This window comes from Vanacampus margaritifer, chromosome 7, assembly GCF_051991255.1.
Source record: "Vanacampus margaritifer isolate UIUO_Vmar chromosome 7, RoL_Vmar_1.0, whole genome shotgun sequence".
Classification (NCBI taxonomy): Eukaryota; Metazoa; Chordata; class Actinopteri; order Syngnathiformes; family Syngnathidae; genus Vanacampus; species Vanacampus margaritifer.
Window position 1 is genome coordinate 16877959 of NC_135438.1, and position 17918 is coordinate 16895876.

Below are 17918 nucleotides of genomic sequence, written 5' to 3' on the forward strand. Positions count from 1 at the left end.
CTTAGCTGGGTTAGCAGTGCTATCGCTAGTCATACAAAAAAATAATAATCTCCAATTACAATCAAGGTGCCCTTGAGCTGGGTACTCAACATGCATGTGGAACACTCCAGCTCAGATGCCCCCTCAGGGGATTATTTTTTTTATTTTTTTATAAGGGGAGTGTGCCGTGTGTAAGCATGGAGGAAGTTAGAGCCATGAAGGTTGAAATCAGAGACTGAGGAATGTGTGTGCGTGTGTGTTTGTGTGTCACCATCAGGAAGCAGTGCGTGGATAGACGAAGCGTTTCCCCCTCATGGGACTTCTTGAGAGGGGCCAGGTGGAAGATGGAAGTGAATCGAATACTTGCGATACTACAGTGAAGGAGCAAATGAGGTCAATGCACACATCAGTGGCTTCCTCTGCTGTGGTGGCAGGATGACACTCCCTCTGGCGCCTCCATCTCTGCATTGGTCATCAAAGTCTGTCAGCAGTATCATTTTTAGGATCCCCCCCTTTATTCTACTTAATTCTAACCCCTTAAGGACAAATTCAGTCACTCACTCTGCTGTATATTTTGTGTTAAATGCCACACAAAGAGCCAGACTATCATCTGTCTAACTAGTTGGCATTGTGCCTTGCTACCACACTCCTGGTTGGTTCGGGTCAGTGGTAGTGGAGTGAAGCGGCCTTTAGGTATTTCTCGAAATACGCTTCGTTGCTGCGGCACTCAGTGGGAATGTGACAAGGGGGCAACATGCTTGCCGATCCGACTGTTTTCTCACGGGAAAACCGAAGAGGCGTTTAGCGCACACGTGTGACTTTTCCCTGTGTCTTTTTTCCCCCACACTCATCGTGCTGATGAGATATTTTCTGCCAATTATAGCTTTCCGTATACTGTACAATACCCACTTTGATAATGTGGCGCAATAAGAAAAAAGAAGCAAAAAACTTCACTCCACACAAAATATTTTCCCCCTTCTATTGAGGGGAAGTCAACCCAAACATTTTTTTTTTTACAATATGTTGAGCCTTCTGATAGTCCGGACTCTGGAGGGTCAGTGACGGCACCATGACACTTTTCTGTAAGCTACAATAGCGCGTTGTTGTCTTGGCAAGGTTACGGCCGACAGTATACCATTCTGAATTGTTATTCAAAGAGTTTTTATTATTATTATTATTATTATTATTATTATTTCTTGTAGGCTATGATATTATTGCTAAGAATTTTGGGGGGTTCTCTTCCCTTTAACATTCATAGTATTCTTTTGAGGAAACATCGCTAGCTAGCATTGGCTCAGGCTTTTATGCTAACAACTTCTATTAGCTTTGAAATCGTTGTGAACTTAAAAAAAAAAAAAAAAAGGCTGCTGATAATGTAAAACTTTTTTTAATTCAGATTAGATTAGTTTTTTGTACTTTATTATTTCCCATCACTGGTTGAAAGTAACACTGTTCTAGTATGATTCATTTATGTTAAATCTAAATTTCGTCAAGTATTTTGGTCAACAGAAGCTTCTGCTGAGACGTTTTCACTTTGCTCACTTTCAAACTCCTCATACGGTTGTGTGGGCGTGGATTGGAGCGAGCACTCGCGTGTCCAGTCAGCTTCTGGCACGCGCCCACCGTGCACGTGCAGGAACTTATTTAAACAGACGGGTGGCGCGCGCAGACCAAACAGTAGATAGAAGTTGTGCGCACGTTTCTGCTCCACCATCAAACTTACATTTCGAATCCACAACCCGCCATGTAGCTGACGTGACGCGGGTTATCGTACGACGTGGATACCGGTTCTTGCAGTTCGGCAGAGAGGCCAGCATGATCCGACCGTGGGCTGTACTGCACTGGGTCACGATGGCGCTGGTGTACCGGGCCGTGGCTCAGTACTCCAGCGACCAGTGTAGCTGGCGAGGAAGGTAAGGCTGAAGCACAAACTGGGACTTTTGGCTTCTCACGCCATTCTTCTTATTTAGTCTTTTTCAAGGCAGGTATCGCACGGTTGCGTCTCGCTAGGCTTTTAAATGAAACAAGCAAGCTGCTATTTTGAATGTTCCGTCAAGGAGAGATTCGAGGCTCTTGAAAGGAATTTTTGCTTTCATTCTTTGTTCTTTAAAGTGGATTTTAGCTGGCAGTGTTTCGAAGCTTTTTATTGAGCCGCACAGTTTTCTTCTTCCACTTTGTTTAAATATTGTAGACCTCAGGTATGTCGTTGCATGCTTGTTTAAATCAGCCTAACCTAAACAAAAATATACTTTTTCAGGATCTGCTTTTAAGTCTTTTCACATCTGCCCCTAACTGTTGTTGTTTTTTCCCTTGACAATCTAAAATGTTGAAATTTAATCCAAGCACAGGAATGTCTCATCTCCAGTTCCAATCTTAAGTAAATAAAACCATATGGCGCCTTTGATCACTTGTCCCCCTTCTAAAGTTGTAAAGAACGAGCGGCAGGACTTCACATGTGGCGCTGTAAACTTTATCTGACTCCTAACAACTTAATAACCCCCTGTCATTTGGGCGTTGAGGTTGCTCGTGCACGCTGACCACATCAGTTAAAAGAGAGAAATTTGGTCTTAATTATCTTTATGAACTGAATCCTTCCCCCCCCCCCCCTTCTTTTCTTAGCGGTCTGAGCCACGAGTCGCATCGCAGAGATGTGGAGCAGGTCTACTTGCGCTGCTCCCAGGGCTCGCTGGAGTGGCTCTACCCGACCGGCGCCATCATCGTTAACCTGCGTCCAAACACAGAACCGTCATCGGCAAACATGGCGGGTGTCCATGTGTGTGTCAAACCCCAGCCGCACTCACAGGTATACGGTGGTGTCTTGACTTATAAGTTGAATTTGTTCCCTGGCTAGTGGCTATGCTTGCAAATCAACTCTCCCCATTGAAATGAATAGAAATGCTATTAATCTGTTCCAGCCACCCCAAAAATATTTTTATTTAATGTGTTAGCTGTACAAAGCATGTGCTTTAAATTATTCATGTTTATCGTCACAAAGGGTTCTCACTTGTATCTGGAACAAGCTGGTGATCTGAAACTGCTGATGGCCGAGAGCGAGCAGGCGCAGGGAAAAATACGTTGCTTCAGCCTCAACGACGGAGCTCTGTTTGTGGAGGCCGTCCACCAGGCGGACATCAGTCGGAGGATAACCGCTTTCCAGTATGAGCTGGTGTCCAGCCAAGCTCCCGGAGTGCACTTGTACCCGCACCTTCGCCCTGATTTTGGTAAGAGAAGCAGTTTAATACACAGGATGCATTCTGGACCCATAGCCAATCAGTGGAAATTTGCAATAGCGAGACCATGATTGTTTTACCCTGCCTCCACACTTTAAAAATATTTTAACTCATACAAGCACACTTGTTAAAACACAGTTCTTAAAGGGGAAGTAAAGAACGTTTTTGACTTGACTTCCCCTTTAAAGTAGCAGCATAGGTGATGTCATTCTCTAGTTGACAGTGGAAAAATGTGTTTTTAAAGGTATTAATTATACATGACAAATTATTCGGGACAAAATATGAACTTTTTACTGCTGAAAATGACTTAATGATCCAAGTGTCCCTTTAAAAACACATTTTGTCGCTTGCTGTCGGCTGAAAATGACATCACGTGTACTCAGGGCTCAGGTAACGACCAATCATGGCTCACCTGTTTTCTGGGTTTAGCAAACTCAGCCATGATTGGTCGTTACCTGAGCCCTGAGCACCTGTGATTCCATTTTCAGTCAACAACAAGTGGCAAAATGTGCTTTAAAATGTATTAATGCTGTATGAGAAGTAATGAAGTTATCAAATTAATTATAATGCTGAAAATAGTGATGACATTTTCTTTTAAGGCACACAAGCCCCCAAAATCAATACAGTCTATTCCCTTCACGGGAAAAAACAAACAAACAAACAAAAAAAGTTTGTGTGGTTTTTTTTTTTTTTTGCGGGGGTGGTTGTTTTCCCCCCTATTTTCTCCTCTGTAGTTTTATTTTGTGTGTGGAAATATTTTTCACAGTTTTTTAACTCGCACGTGTTTTGATTGCTGTCAGTTATGCACCGATTTTCTCTATTTTCAGGCTGGCCTAGTCTCTGTCCCCCACAAATAGTGGGGCTTGACTGTAATTTTTGGTCCTCATTTGGGTTATGTGTGAGCTTCACTTCTCCTCCTTGCACCCATTTGTGCTAGCACCACAAAACAATCACAAAAGTATTTAGCAGAAAATTGTGGTTGATGTTGGAGGTTGCACTGAATTTCAAAACCAGTACATGAGTAAAATTCAGTGGGTTCATTGAGGTTGGATCTGTTGGGTTATGATATTATTTTTGAGCATGATTTCAAAATGCACTGTTGTAAAAAAATATATATTAATAATAATACTGAAATTCATTCTGAACACTTAAAAATCCACCATCACAAAAACAGCTGTAACAAATCAGATGGTGTTAGTCATTATTATGTAGTTGTCCTCAATTTGTAGATGATCATCTCTAATGTGATGCTAATCTTCTGTCTATTCAGTGATGTGAATGAAGGTGACGGGACCTAATTGGGTGGTTTTGTGTGCGAAATTGCCCGTTTCAGCCATATCACCCCACCTTGCCCCACACCCCCACCCAACTCCCACCGTCTTGTCTCAACCAGACTTGTGAAAACAAACAGGCCAATCAAAAGGTCATGTCGGGGTCAAGCACAAAAGTCCGACAGTCGTCCCTCGGCTGTCAATCAAGAGCAGATGCCCCTCAGATCAAGACATTATGAGTAGGCCACCCATGCTAAGTGAAGCAGCAAGAGAGGAAGTGTGTGGTGTGGGTCTACCATATGTGCGTCCATTAAGTGCCAGTTCAAAGAACCACAGCCACACTCTGAGGTGTCTTATGTTGGAGTTGGGAACAATGTGAGGCTAATGCTAATGTCATTTTCCTTTTTCTACTGTAGTCACATGTGAACCTTGTTCGGATGAAGAAGTCCTCTTGGCTGTCTGCACCAGTGACTTTGGTAAATGACCACAAACTATGTCCAAGGATGTTTTTTAAATGTATATTGTTTTTATTTTCTGAAATTATACAAGGAAAGACACTGAAAACATAGTCTTGGGAAGCCTTTATTGGGGCTGGAGTTATGAGAGAGAAAAAAAATTGTCCTTGTTGTACCAAAACTGACCTGTGAGGGGCAGCATGGTGCCAACATGATGCATCCAGACTTCTGCAAAGTTCAAAAAAATGAAAGAGTAGTTGGATATGAAGCTAGGCTAAAACAAACAATATGTTTATAACAATAAACAATATCTGATTTATTATGGATAAACTAGGGGTGTCAAAATGAGTGCGTTAATTTCGAGTTAATTTAAAGTTCCTTTATCGCCACTATTTTTTTTTAACGCGTGATTAATGACCGCCCCTTACTTGGAAAGTCTGTACTGGGAGAATTCCAGTCGCAACGCAACAGACACGTCCATGTCAAAATTTAGCAGCAATAAATTTAATAATAATGCAGGTTGTATTTTACCATTTTAAAAATGTGCAGAATTGCATGTTACTTCATGTTAAAGATTAGATAGCTCTTAATATGAAAACAAAAATTCACTGAGCTGTCACCAAGGTCTTACAAATGTAATTATGCCATCTAGTGGCAGAAAATGACCTCAACACAAAGCAATATCACATTATTTTTTTTACAGTACAGGACATATTTTAAATTTTAACTCAATTGTATGAATTATTTAGAAATTACTATATCAATGACTAAAAAAATGCAGCCATAGCATATTCCTATTAGTTTAACATTTTTTTCACTGTTATGTTAAAAAGATTATGAAAACTTAGGAAAAAAAGAACAGAATTTGCGATTAATCTTGAGTTAACTATTGAAGTCATGCAATTAATTCCAATTAAACAAAAGTAATTGCCTAAATAAACCATTTTTTTTCCAGCCTTCAAAATTGCACACTTCATTTCAATGTTGATTTGAATTTCATAAAAATAACTGTTTAGCCCTAGCTTGCAGCAGCCAACATGAATGCAGTGTAAATAAATCAAATGTCCTTGTTGTCTCTGCAGCGGGCATCGGCGTCTTTGAAGGTGCGCTGCTGCTCACCGAAGAACACACCCTGGTCGAGCTGACTCTGAGTCGGCTCTTCCACCAAAAGGACAGCATGTTTGCCGGTGGCAGGGCCAGATCGCGGCGTTGGACGGAACGTGTCAACATTCCGGCAAAGTGTGGCGTTCCCCTCGGAGGACATGAGTACCTTCTGACCGGCTCAGTCCATTTTGGCGAAGCGTGGCTTGGTTGCGCGCCTCGTTACAAGGACTTCTTGAGGCTTTATGGCAGAGCGCGGATGGCAGGAAGCAACCCTTGTCACATTAACACCGACTGAAGGATTGTGAAGCGCTGAAAGCTTGAAAATGGAGGTCGTCTTCAGTCCGTCACGGAGATGAGCCAAACACCACCTGTGCGGAATATACAACCTTGTATTGTTGCTGTGCAGCAAAAGTGTAAACAGTGGACATCTGCCAAGGTTTTGTCACCTGCCAAATCGGACTTCTTGATGGCAAAAGTGGGCTTTCGCAATCTGGTTCCAAGGGAATCCAAATGTGATATCCTAGAAGATAAACTCAGAATATTGCTACATTATCTGAGGAGATTGGACAGACAAGGTTGAAATATTTTACATGGAGTGTTAAGTGTTTTGTTTTTTTGCTATTGAATTTTGTTGGTGTTATAAATAGGCATTTGTTCATGAGTTTTTAGGACTTGTGTGGAATAATCCAGTTTGCTTTATCCTTTATCAAACAACACATGGGTTATGCTGAAGTAAATCCTTGGTGGAGGTAACTGGTAACGCAGATGTGGTAGTTAACTAATCTGTGTTATCATGCTAGCTACCAATCTAATTACATAATTTGTAATTGAATATACTGGAATGCTGTCACCCAGTGGTTGTATCGAGATGAGTGTTTGTAAATCATTGAAATGTGCGAAAGAAGCACTAATGTGTTTGGAGTACTTAGAAAGGTTTTATATATTGTCATGAGTCACCCTACTAAAAAAAAAATAATAATTTAACGGCGCAAGTCATTTTTCGAAAAAATATTAAAAAAAACTGAACTGAATATATATTTATTATCCATATCATTGCAGGGGTGGAATTGAATGATCTGTTTAATTAAGGATGTAGCTAATTTTAGCAGAGATGGCCAGCATTCTGTTTAAGGGCAAAAAAAAACTACTGCATATACTTTTTGTCAAATATGTTTTAGGCCCTTATATTATCAGTGTGACATTATTTGCCTCATGGTAATATTTTGATCATTCTTGAAATGAGAGATTGCTTTGTAAAAAGCTTGCCGGGTATCTTCTTTCAGAAGTGTACAATATGCAGCTCTGTGAGTCTTTATATAGCAGATGTGTTTTGCTAATTTGCTTGTTTTGCAAAGTGTCTAAATGACATTTGTTAATTGATCTGTTTTTGGACCTTCTTTTTTTTGCAAACAAGTGTACTTAACTGATTTTAGTCATTTGATGAATGTGATCTTTGCAAACTGTCACCAATCGAGAAACTACAAAATATGCAAAAATAAATGCATTGTGTATTAACTTTGGGGCAATAAAACAAGTTTGGCATCTTCATTGTTTCCTTCTTACTTCAAGTGATTGTACTTCATGTACAATTAGCACTTTAAAAAACACATCTTGCCACTTGATGTCGGCTAAAAATGGCATCACATGTTGAAGGCTAAGGTAACAACCAATCATGGCTCAACTTGTAAATGTTAGGTAAGCCGTAAAGCGACTGTGTATTATTTAGTGCCATCTAGTGGTGAGCTAATAGAATGGAACGATTATGAAGCTCATTCACTATGGTTTCTCAGACAGACCAAACTTCCCAACCCTACCACCAATTACTACCAATTATTAATTGGAGTGAGTGGCTAGCAAGAACTAGCTGAAGCGGCTAACATTGGCGACAAGCAGGAAATGCTAGCTACAGTAGAGCAAAGCGGAGGGAGACAAGCAGCGGGAGCCATGACAGGCCTTTTATGTCTGAATCTGAATGAAAACTCTATTAATAAGGCATTTGGTTATCCGACAATGTCAAATCCTGAAGGCAGTGGTGGGTCTTGTCGTTAAACATTCAACAAACATACAGTTTTATTTACATAACACCTGAGCTGTGGGATTATTCATGCCATGATGAATGAATTGTGTAACTCAGGAGTGTCCAGGAAGTTGTGATACTGAACATGATCAACAGTATAAAAAAATTAAAATTATTACAATTACCAATACTTCTTAGAGGGTTGGTAAACAGTCTAAGGTTGTATAGTTTTCCAGTCATCAAGTAAATGTGACGAACGAGGTGTGGAGACAAGTGAAAGGAAGCCACCAAGAATAGTTTGAAGGTTGCAGGAAGGCCCTGAAGACTTGACAGGATTATCTATAAATATCAGTCCTCCTTGCACACACAACTCGGCTTCATTCTTGGCCGTGGGTGGATGTTAGTCTTGGCTTGTCGTTTAAGAAGACATTGGGGCACACGTGTCTTGCGTGTTCCTTACATGTCAGCAGCAGAAAGCTGAGCACCAGCTGGCCTGCGCCCACCAAAGGCAATTTCCCTTGGCAACAGGCCCAGCTCCCCTTGGCATCCTCACTAATTCAGGACACACTTACGCCTCTGCTCGGGGTTCCTACTGCTAACCTTTGGGTTGTGTGAGGTATGGAAACAGGCACAGCTGTGTGGTCAGCCGGAGTCCAGGGAATGGCTGAGCTCAGGGGAAAATCACAGTGCATGCTCCTAGCGGCCATGCTAGTTCACGACGCATCGGCCAGGGTATGGCGGGGTCAGCAGTTTTAAAAGGTGGCAAAAATATTTTTAGGCTTTTTATGGTGCCCGAGAAGCACAGGATGACAGATGCACACAATTAACCTGATGTCAACTTGCACAGGATGATTTATTGCTGTTAATGTAGACAGCCCATACAAGTGAGTAGAAGTTGAGACGGGCCAGTATAAACATGTTTGCTGGGGGCCAGATAACTCACTGTAAAAGACTAAATAAAGTGGATTAAAAAAAAAAGTCTAGACACCCTTGTGAACAAAATAGCACATCGTAACAGTGTTACAGGGTAGTCAAAACAAGAAGGTACGCTTAGTTACCACACTGTTTATTTATTTGATTTGTTTATATTCATGGCCTAAAAGTTTTTTTTCATAAAATGTTTACATTAATTATGATTTTCCTACAAGGTTAGTGATAGACTACGGCACCTTCCGACTTCCGTACTGTACACATTTGTTTATTGTTCAAATTAATGGCACTTGTTGTAAACCACAAGACCCCTGTACTGTATTATATATCGCGGTAAGAGCCAGTCCGAGGCGTACGCCAACTAAGCAACTGCTCAAGGCCACACACCCAGAGGGGGATCCCAAGAGCAATCAAACAGCCAGCAAATCAGCCTGGATTCTTTTGAGGTTTGTTTTTGTAATGGTAACAGTAGTTGAGGGGGAAAAAAACGTTTTTAATTTTCTTTTTACCAAAGCTTTTGCACATTTGTATACAAGTTTTAAGGCCTAATTATTTAACTTTTTTTTTTATCATTGTTGTCATTCCCCCCCCAGATATATCTATTCAATTTAGTTGTTTTATTCATTTTGAGTTGACAATTGACAATTTATTTTTGTGCATCACTGTCACTGTTTTTGAAACAAAAAAAATAATAAACCAGATGCCGCCCTTACAGTAAATGCATTGATACTTGTTTGTTTTTGTTACTTTTAGATTCAATAAGTACATTAATCTCAGTCCTGTCCTGTTGTGTAACAGTGCTACAATAAGTTGGCCCGATAATCATCATATTAGCAAATAAAGAGTGCCCCACTAGTTTTACATAAAGGGTTCCATAACGGCGTCCTGGATTCCGCATCCACAAAACAAAGGATGAGACTCCTATGCAACTACTGTATGTCCAGTCCTATGTTTGTAGCTCAAGCGCGTCCTCTAGCGGCAAATTACTATCACTGACCACGCTCGAAATGTTTTGGACAAGCTCTAAAATGTGTACGCTACACGTTCAACGGCTCACATTGCATACATGACGATTCCAAATCGTGGCCCGACGTGCTTCAAAGGCTTCTATTTGGATAACAGGATGAAATCAGAAGAACGAAATTTCCAAAAAGGCTCTGTTACACGGGGTCGTACGAAAAGGGAGAAAAGCCAGTCGGATAGTTTTACCAATAAGAGAAGTTCCGTCTTTTTTCAGCACACATTTTTTGGTTGTTGTTTATTTAAACATTTTGTCATTTGCACCTGAGCCGACATCATGGGTGAATCAGTAGTTATGGCTTCTTCCACAACAACGCAAATAATGTGCAGGTCAGGAAAAATTGCATATGTTTGGGATTTAAGGACATCTTACTATACATTTGAATAATTTAGAATGCTAAGTGCATTTTGTTAATTGGTTGCACTCACATCAAGTTACTTGTATCCAAGCAACTGTAAACAAACACACCATATGCTAACACTTCCTTGTGTGACTTATGCTCACTGCTGCTTTTATTCTATTTGGATCGTTTTAGCCGTTGTAAGAAAATGAGCGCGGAGGTGTTAGTGTCAAAGCCACACTATGAAGGCGGAGCGGTGGCTCAGGGGCTCCTGCAGGAGCAAGGGGCCCCTTTCGAGCCGCCCCCGGGCTTAGCTTCCACGGGCTTAGCTACCGCGGGCTTCCGCTCCGCTAAATACACCCCGGCCGAGTGGTTCTCCGGCTACCGCAGCCTCCTCCAGCAGGCCGCCTCCGACCAGCTCACGGCCCATACCATCCAGGAGGAGTCCAGGGTCATGCGCAAGGACACCGAGGCCACTACTGTGCAGACCCAGACGGACGGGACCCGCCTGCTGGGAGAGAGGCTGCAGGACATCCACCTGTGGAAGTCGGAGCTGCAGGAGCACATCAGCCGGCTGCTGTCCGACACGACGGCTCTGCAGGGGCTCAAGGTGAGGCTGGAGAAGGCGCTGGACGCCACCGAGACTCCTTACGCCATCGCCGTCGATAACTTGACATGCAGGAGCCGGCGGTTGGGACCAGACTTGGTCCGGGACTGTGTGGAGGAGGAGCTGTACAAGGTATGCTCGATAAATTCATTTTTGTTGCACCTCCACTAGGAAGAAGAAAACTCTCCACCACGACTATCAATAGTATTATTTATCTATAAAATTATTTAAAGAGCTCATACTGCTTGTGCAGTCTCTTATAATGAGAACGCCACCGCCACTTACAGTAGTGGATGTGCAATTACACGTTATTTTAGTACCCCCCCCCCCCCAAAAAAAAAAAAACAATACGTACTGCGTCTTTCATACATTTTATGTTTTATGCTGATATTATTTTAGGGGTGTGCTCAAATAAGTTTACAATGAGTTTCCTCTAAAAAGTATAGTAGCTTTTGATTTTAGCAACCTCCTATTGCTGCAAATTCAAAAAATGACTATTTTCAGTTCTTTACATTCTACAAAATGACTTCAAACATTGCTGTGCAGAATAATTTGGAACAATGCATTTTACCTAAAAGTACGTTTTTATATTTGAAAAAAATCTGTCATTGTTATCTGTTATTGGGAGATTTGTTTAAAAAACAGTCAAATTATTCTCAAACAGTTGATGACTTAAAATTTATGTTGAGAGTCATTTGCATACAATATAAAAATCTGAGAAAATAATTTTTTTGCATAATAATTTGAAGCACAGTGTCGAATATTTTTAAAATTCTCTTAAAATAATCCCTCTCTGGCCCTTTCTTATGTATCTAATTTAATTGTTTAATTATAACTAAACTTGTCACTGTAGAGACAAAAGACGTGACTGACTAACGTGTCAATCATTTTACTGTGAATGCCACGAACATGGACCAATCAGTGGGCCGCTCCTGGCTATAGCCCATGGGCCTGCCGTGCTTATAGTTTAGCCTTTGGGACAAATAAAGTGTAATTATTTGTAATGGAGATTTCGATTGCGGATGGTTGCATTGCTGGGCCTAGAAAACCACTGCCAAAGTCGTCGTTCTCACCGGGACATCAGGTAAGTTGATTACTGCTTTGATATTTTTTATTGAGGCGAAGTAAAGTGAAGCTACATTCAAATCTTGCTAGCATCTTGAACATTGCAGACTGCACCTTTAATCCTCCTCTTAAACCACCTCACTGTCACGTCGTAATGATAGAAATCAATACTATACAAAAATAAAAAATTTAAAAAGCTCATAATTGTGTCACGCACATTATCTGGAGCAGTTCAGAATCAATATTTAACCAATGACAAAAAATAAATAAAACATTCAAATATGACACATCATACTCACCATATTCATTCACTGCCATTGACGGCTATAGACGTCAAAAATTCATTTGAACTATTTCTATTAGTTTAACATTTTTTTCCACTTTTGTTAACAAGAGTGAAAACCTAGAGAAAAAAAATATTGTACATTTAGAACAGATATAAAATATGTGATTAATCGTGAGTTAACTATTAAAGTCATGCGATTAATTACCCATCCATCCATCCATCCATTTTCTTTACCGCTTGTCCTCACAAGGGTCGCGGGGGTTGCTGGAGCCTATCCCAGCTGGCTTCGGGCAGTAGGCGGGGTACACCCTGAACTGGTTGCCAGTCAATTGCAGGGCACACAGAGACAAACAATCATACTCACAATCACACCTATGGACAATTTGGCGTGTTCAATTAACCTGCCATGCATGTCTTTGGAATGTGGGAGGAAACCGGAGTACCCGGTGAAAGCCCACGCAAGCACGGGGAGAACATGCAAACTCCACCCAGGAAGGCCAAAGCCCGGACTCGATCTCACGTCCTCAGCACTGGGAGGCGGACGTGCTAACCAGTCAGCCACCGTGCCGCCGCGATTAATTACAATAAAAAAAATTAATTGCCTGACGTGACTTAAATAATTAAAAATTTGGGCGTCAGGCGATTAAAATTTTTCATTGTAATTAATCACATGACTTCACTAGTTAACTCACAATTAATCACAAATTGTATATCTGTTCTAAATGTACAATAAACAAATCTAGGTTTTCATACTATGTTAACAAAAGTAGAAAAAAATGTGTGCAGCTCACTACAGATGTATTTTCCTACTGAACCTTGGTTTGCTCTGGTCTACCAATCAGAGGATGGAAAAATGCTGACGTTTTTGCGGACCAGCTAGCTGACACTCAGTGGCAAATTTGAAATCTGATTGGTTAAAGAAACAGTCCTATTGCTAATATAGTTTAATTAACATCAATCAGCACTACTGATTGTAAAGGCCCTGGGCAGAATTAAGTTGACATGACTGCACAAATGGTTTATGTGTCACGTTTGTGTGTTCAAATAGGAAGTGGAGTTGATCAGGAATGTCCAGGCTCTTCTGAAGCGAACCATAGAGCAGGTTGCTACTCAGATCAAGTAAGTATCACATTTCTCTTCATTGTTACCATACAGTAGTAGGCAAAATGGTTTGGCACCACCCACTTTGATAAAGGCTTCATACTGGGCATAGATTCTGTTCTCTAACTATTGGAGGTGCTATTTTTGTCCTTCAAGGGTGATATTTGAACTTGCCCCAGAGATTATTGAAATGACCATTGTCAAACAGACACACCATAAGGAAATCGCCTGAACTCTGCATAGTTTCATACTATACTATAAAAATGATCAGACAACTTTATTTTTATTTGTAAGTTTAGTTTTATTTTTTAACATAACAATTTTGCTAATGATTCAGTACTCTGGGCCTAAGACCCCCGAAAATAATGAATGAATAAATAAATAAATAACGCTAGGACCAGCCATGGGATCAAACCATTGACCACCATTCCCACTAGAGAGTTGAGTAGCTAGTCCTAGCTAGCTACAGTAGGACACATACACCTGGATACAATGGTGGCAAAGGAGGGTGCAGGGATGTGTATACCTCATCAATTCCAATGGCCATACCTTATCAAATTTGTGCTACCTATCTAGTCCTCACAGTCTGCAAACATTTTATACATTCTGATGTTTTCTTTGCAATCCCAAGGCAGAATAAAATTTGGCACACCTCAGACAAGAGTGTTGTTAACCCTGACAAGTTTGAATAGTAAAAAGATAACTAATTACGTAAAATGAGGCTTCCAAATGAAAAATCAATATTCTGTTCTGTGCTTTAAAATGCTGTGGGCGTTGTTGTGGACTGTGAAATTATACCCTTGTAAAGCCTCCGGTCTGGAATTTATCCCAAAGGGTCGACATGGGAAGCCCCACTACCAGAGGTGCTAGCTGCCTAGTTAGCTTGTAAGCTAGCATGCTCCCAAAGGCTCCTGTAAGATAGAGCGCGGCATTTCTTGGTGTTGTATTTGTAAAAAACAAAACAAAAAAACATCAACAACAGATGTGAGTCCGAGTGTGAAATGATTATTTTTATGTACCGTGGAACTAGCTAGTGCTGACCAGTCCAGGGTTGTTCCCCACCTCTTGCCAAAAATATTGGCTGGAATTGTTACCTCTGTATTAAGACAAAATAACAAGGCTCATTTGATGGTTCCCATTGAATGGAAATGATTGTGTATCAGGTTGAACAGAGATACCAAGAAGACGTTGGAGTTTGACTGGTCAGATAAGTATGAGGCCTACGCCTTGGACCTCCAATGTGGAAGATTCAACGACAAAAGTACAGATACGCAGCACTACACCATTTCAACTGCTATGCAGCAGCAGTGAGTAATACAGTCCGTAGAATTAAGCATTAACCAGAAGTGACCATAGCCATTCATGATGTTCCTTTTGTTTTACAGGATGTCTGACGTCTCTTCATGGATTAAATTCACACAAGAAAACCTCTACAGGGCCTTCCGGGAGGAACAGGCCTCTAAGGAACTCAGGCTGGAGCATTATTTGAATCAGACTTGTTTGGACCACCACAAATAGTATCACCGGGGTACTAACTGTTGTGTCTAAATGTTGTGTTTCAGTGAGCTCGTGCAGCAGGTGCTACTTGATACCACTAAGGACCTGAGAATCCAATGCTCCAATGTGGACCAAGCCTTCCTCCAGCGCTGTGCTGAACAGATGGATGCCAAGATCCAGCTAGAGCGGCAGTTCAAGCAGGTCAGCACACACACACTGAAAGACAAGAACACACTGAATCCTTTTGGCAATAGAAGCTAGCCGTAAAGAAAGCTGTTTCCAGTATGTTAAGGCTTAAAATAAATGGTTTCGAATCTGTTTACGAGTCAAAATTGTTATTTTGCGCCTCATTAATTCGCATTGAAAAGCAACACTGACTCAAACACAGACAACCGGCAAAAGAAAGTAGTCGAAAAAGGACCACGGGGACGATCTGGACAAAGGGAAGTTCTGTGCTACTTAAGCAGAAACAGCTAGCTAATCGCTATATGGCTGGCTATTAGTGTACCTAAAAATATTATGGAGTTGCGCCCAAGTCAGCATTCATCATCTGTGTGGAGGCGAATACTACATTTTTGACAAGTGTCATACTCATGAAGAGATGATGAAAAAAGATGGAGATGCTAAATGCTAAGCTAGCCTACGATTGACTAGCGCATTTAACACCACAGTGAAGTGCTTGGGTGATCAATTACACTTTTCACAGACATTTTAACCCTGTTAAAGCGGAGAACATCCAACTTTGAACAGCAAAATAGTAGGCAAATTAATAAGTGTCTCTTTTCTGGAGAGAAAATCATATACACTAAACTGAACCAGAACCGAAAATAAAGTAGCCTCTGTTATGCTGTATGTCAGCCAGGAGAACTGACCTATAATGTTATGTATATTAATATAGTATGAATTAACCTGCAAAAAAAAAAAAAAGCTCCACAAAATTAGAAAGTTGCTCCTCAAATGAAATTAGTAATTTGCAATCTAATCCATCCAGGGCCTTCAAAATCAATACTGCTGCTTGATACGATTTCAACTCAATTGGGAATCTGTTTCCTTAATCAATCACATTTCGACTCAAGAGGAGCCAGCTCATTGGCTGCATGACGTCAGCATTTGCCCTCTTCTTGGTCAGAGCAAAACTTATAGCCAACGTCAACTAGCAAAACGTGTTTAACTATCTGGACACTTTAACAAGAAGTAAAATAAGAATAAGGCAAGATTTAAAGACTTCAGGCCAAGTTTTAAAGCCATCATGTGAGATTTAAAATCATGATTGGATTTAAAGTCATTGTGACAAGATTTAAAGCCATCATGACTAGATTTAAAGCCACTGTGACGAGATTTGAAGCAATCGTGACAAGATTTAAAGCCATCATACTAGATTTAACTCCTTCAAACCTGCATTTTTTTCTGCTGGGAATTTTTTTAACTGATTTTTACTCTTCTCCCACATAAGAACAACATGGGGGGAAAATGGGATTATCTCATGTTTTTATATATTATAGTGGACGCCAGGATAGTATGGCTGTAACTTGTAAACTTACCAAGCTTATATGTAACATTTTTAACACAAACATCATGCAAATCAACTTGTGGTTGTGATTGGTTAGTTTTGATCCAATCATGAACCAGAAGTGTTGAAATCATCCAAAATATGTGTTTTTATTGGTTTAGACACGCAAATATGTTATGTCCACTGCAAAGGGTTAAAGCCATCGTGACAAGATTTAAATCATCATGATGAGATCTAATACATTTAATAAAATTGTGACATGATGTGGTGATATTAAGGCGCGGATTAAGACTAAGCCCTTTTGCTACCAAACTGCATTTTGGATCATGTGTGTCGCCTGCATGTGCAGACCCTGGAGCAAATTGGAGCTCAGGAGAGGAATATAGTGGCCCTTCAGAAAGCCATCGATGACAAGGATGCCCCACAGAGAGCGGCTGAGTCTCGGCTGTACCGCCGCTATCACAGACCCAACATGGAGCTCTGCAGGGATGAACCACAAATCAGGTACACACACAGACGCACACTCACACACACAACTTGTGTCTGCTGTCTCACATTTCCGGTTTCCTGCCCGAGTGCAGCTTAGAAGGAGAGGTGCGGGAGATTGACGCCACCCTGACATCTCTGAAACAGCAGCTGAGCGATTCCCGCAGCTCACTGGCCCACCTGGAGGGCACCCGCATGTCACTCGAGAAGGACATTATGTGTAAAACCAACTCGCTGTTCATCGAAAGAGAGAAATGCATGACGCAACGCAAATTGTATCCGACAATCTCCACCCTCTCTGGGTACTGGACATAACATGTTTGCTTTGATTTGGCTCTTTTAGAGGATAGAGGATCTTATGTAGTGGTTTTACTTTCCATTTGCAGTGTTAGCAACACTAACCACGTACTGTACTCAATGCTGGAGACGGGCAGATATACACTGTTAATAAAAAGTCACTCACATTTTGTTGGGCCTCATGATCATGTAAGCTGACCTCAGTTTTTAATATTGTTAAACTCTTGACTTGCCCAAATATGGCAAGCCCCGATCCTAACTGATAATGTGTTTGCCCTTCTTATCTTTGCATGTGTACACATCACACTGGAACTGTGTAAAATCTGAACTCATCACAAACTTTTCCTGCTGCTTTCAACTCCCAATACTGTTTGGGACAAATCATGGAAATACTCGTCTACAATTAAACAGAACAGTTGCACTGTTTTTAATGATGTTGTCGCATAGCGTTTTTTTTCCAACCCCATTTCTCCCTGGAATGATGATGGTTCACCACAGTCATACCAGTCTAATATCTGAATACATCCCGTTGCATAAAAAAAAAAAATCATGTGACAACACAAGAGAAATGACACTTTTGCTTAGATGGACTGTATTAGAATGTATACAGCTTTTATGAGAGTGGTAATTTGTTTTGCTTTCAAAATAACAGCCATTAATATCTAAAATACTGACAACAAAAGTGAGTACACCCCTGAATGAAACTATAATTTATGCATAAA

At 40.8% G+C, this 17918-nt stretch overlaps 2 protein-coding genes across 3 annotated transcripts; both read left to right on the plus strand.

Moving 5' to 3' along the window:
- The first annotated feature begins 1619 nt into the window (after positions 1 to 1619).
- Positions 1620 to 7587, plus strand: metrnlb (meteorin like, glial cell differentiation regulator b). Its single transcript, XM_077572143.1, has 5 exons — positions 1620 to 1892; positions 2599 to 2782; positions 2975 to 3200; positions 4897 to 4956; positions 6018 to 7587. Exons 1-5 carry the CDS (start codon positions 1795 to 1797, stop codon positions 6332 to 6334), a joined length of 885 nt encoding a protein of 294 aa, XP_077428269.1. The 5' UTR covers positions 1620 to 1794; the 3' UTR covers positions 6335 to 7587.
- Positions 7588 to 10022: 2435 nt separating this feature from the next.
- On the plus strand, positions 10023 to 17627 carry tekt4 (tektin 4). Of its 2 annotated transcripts, none has more exons than XM_077572057.1 (8): positions 10023 to 10336; positions 10543 to 11086; positions 13354 to 13424; positions 14570 to 14713; positions 14792 to 14878; positions 14969 to 15104; positions 16763 to 16917; positions 16995 to 17627. In XM_077572057.1, exons 1-8 carry the CDS (start codon positions 10284 to 10286, stop codon positions 17212 to 17214), a joined length of 1410 nt encoding a protein of 469 aa, XP_077428183.1. In that variant the 5' UTR covers positions 10023 to 10283; the 3' UTR covers positions 17215 to 17627. The 2 variants fall into 2 exon arrangements, with proteins under 2 accessions (XP_077428183.1, XP_077428184.1); XM_077572058.1 differs by having other exon boundaries at positions 10543 to 10957.
- The last annotated feature ends 291 nt before the right edge of the window (positions 17628 to 17918 follow it).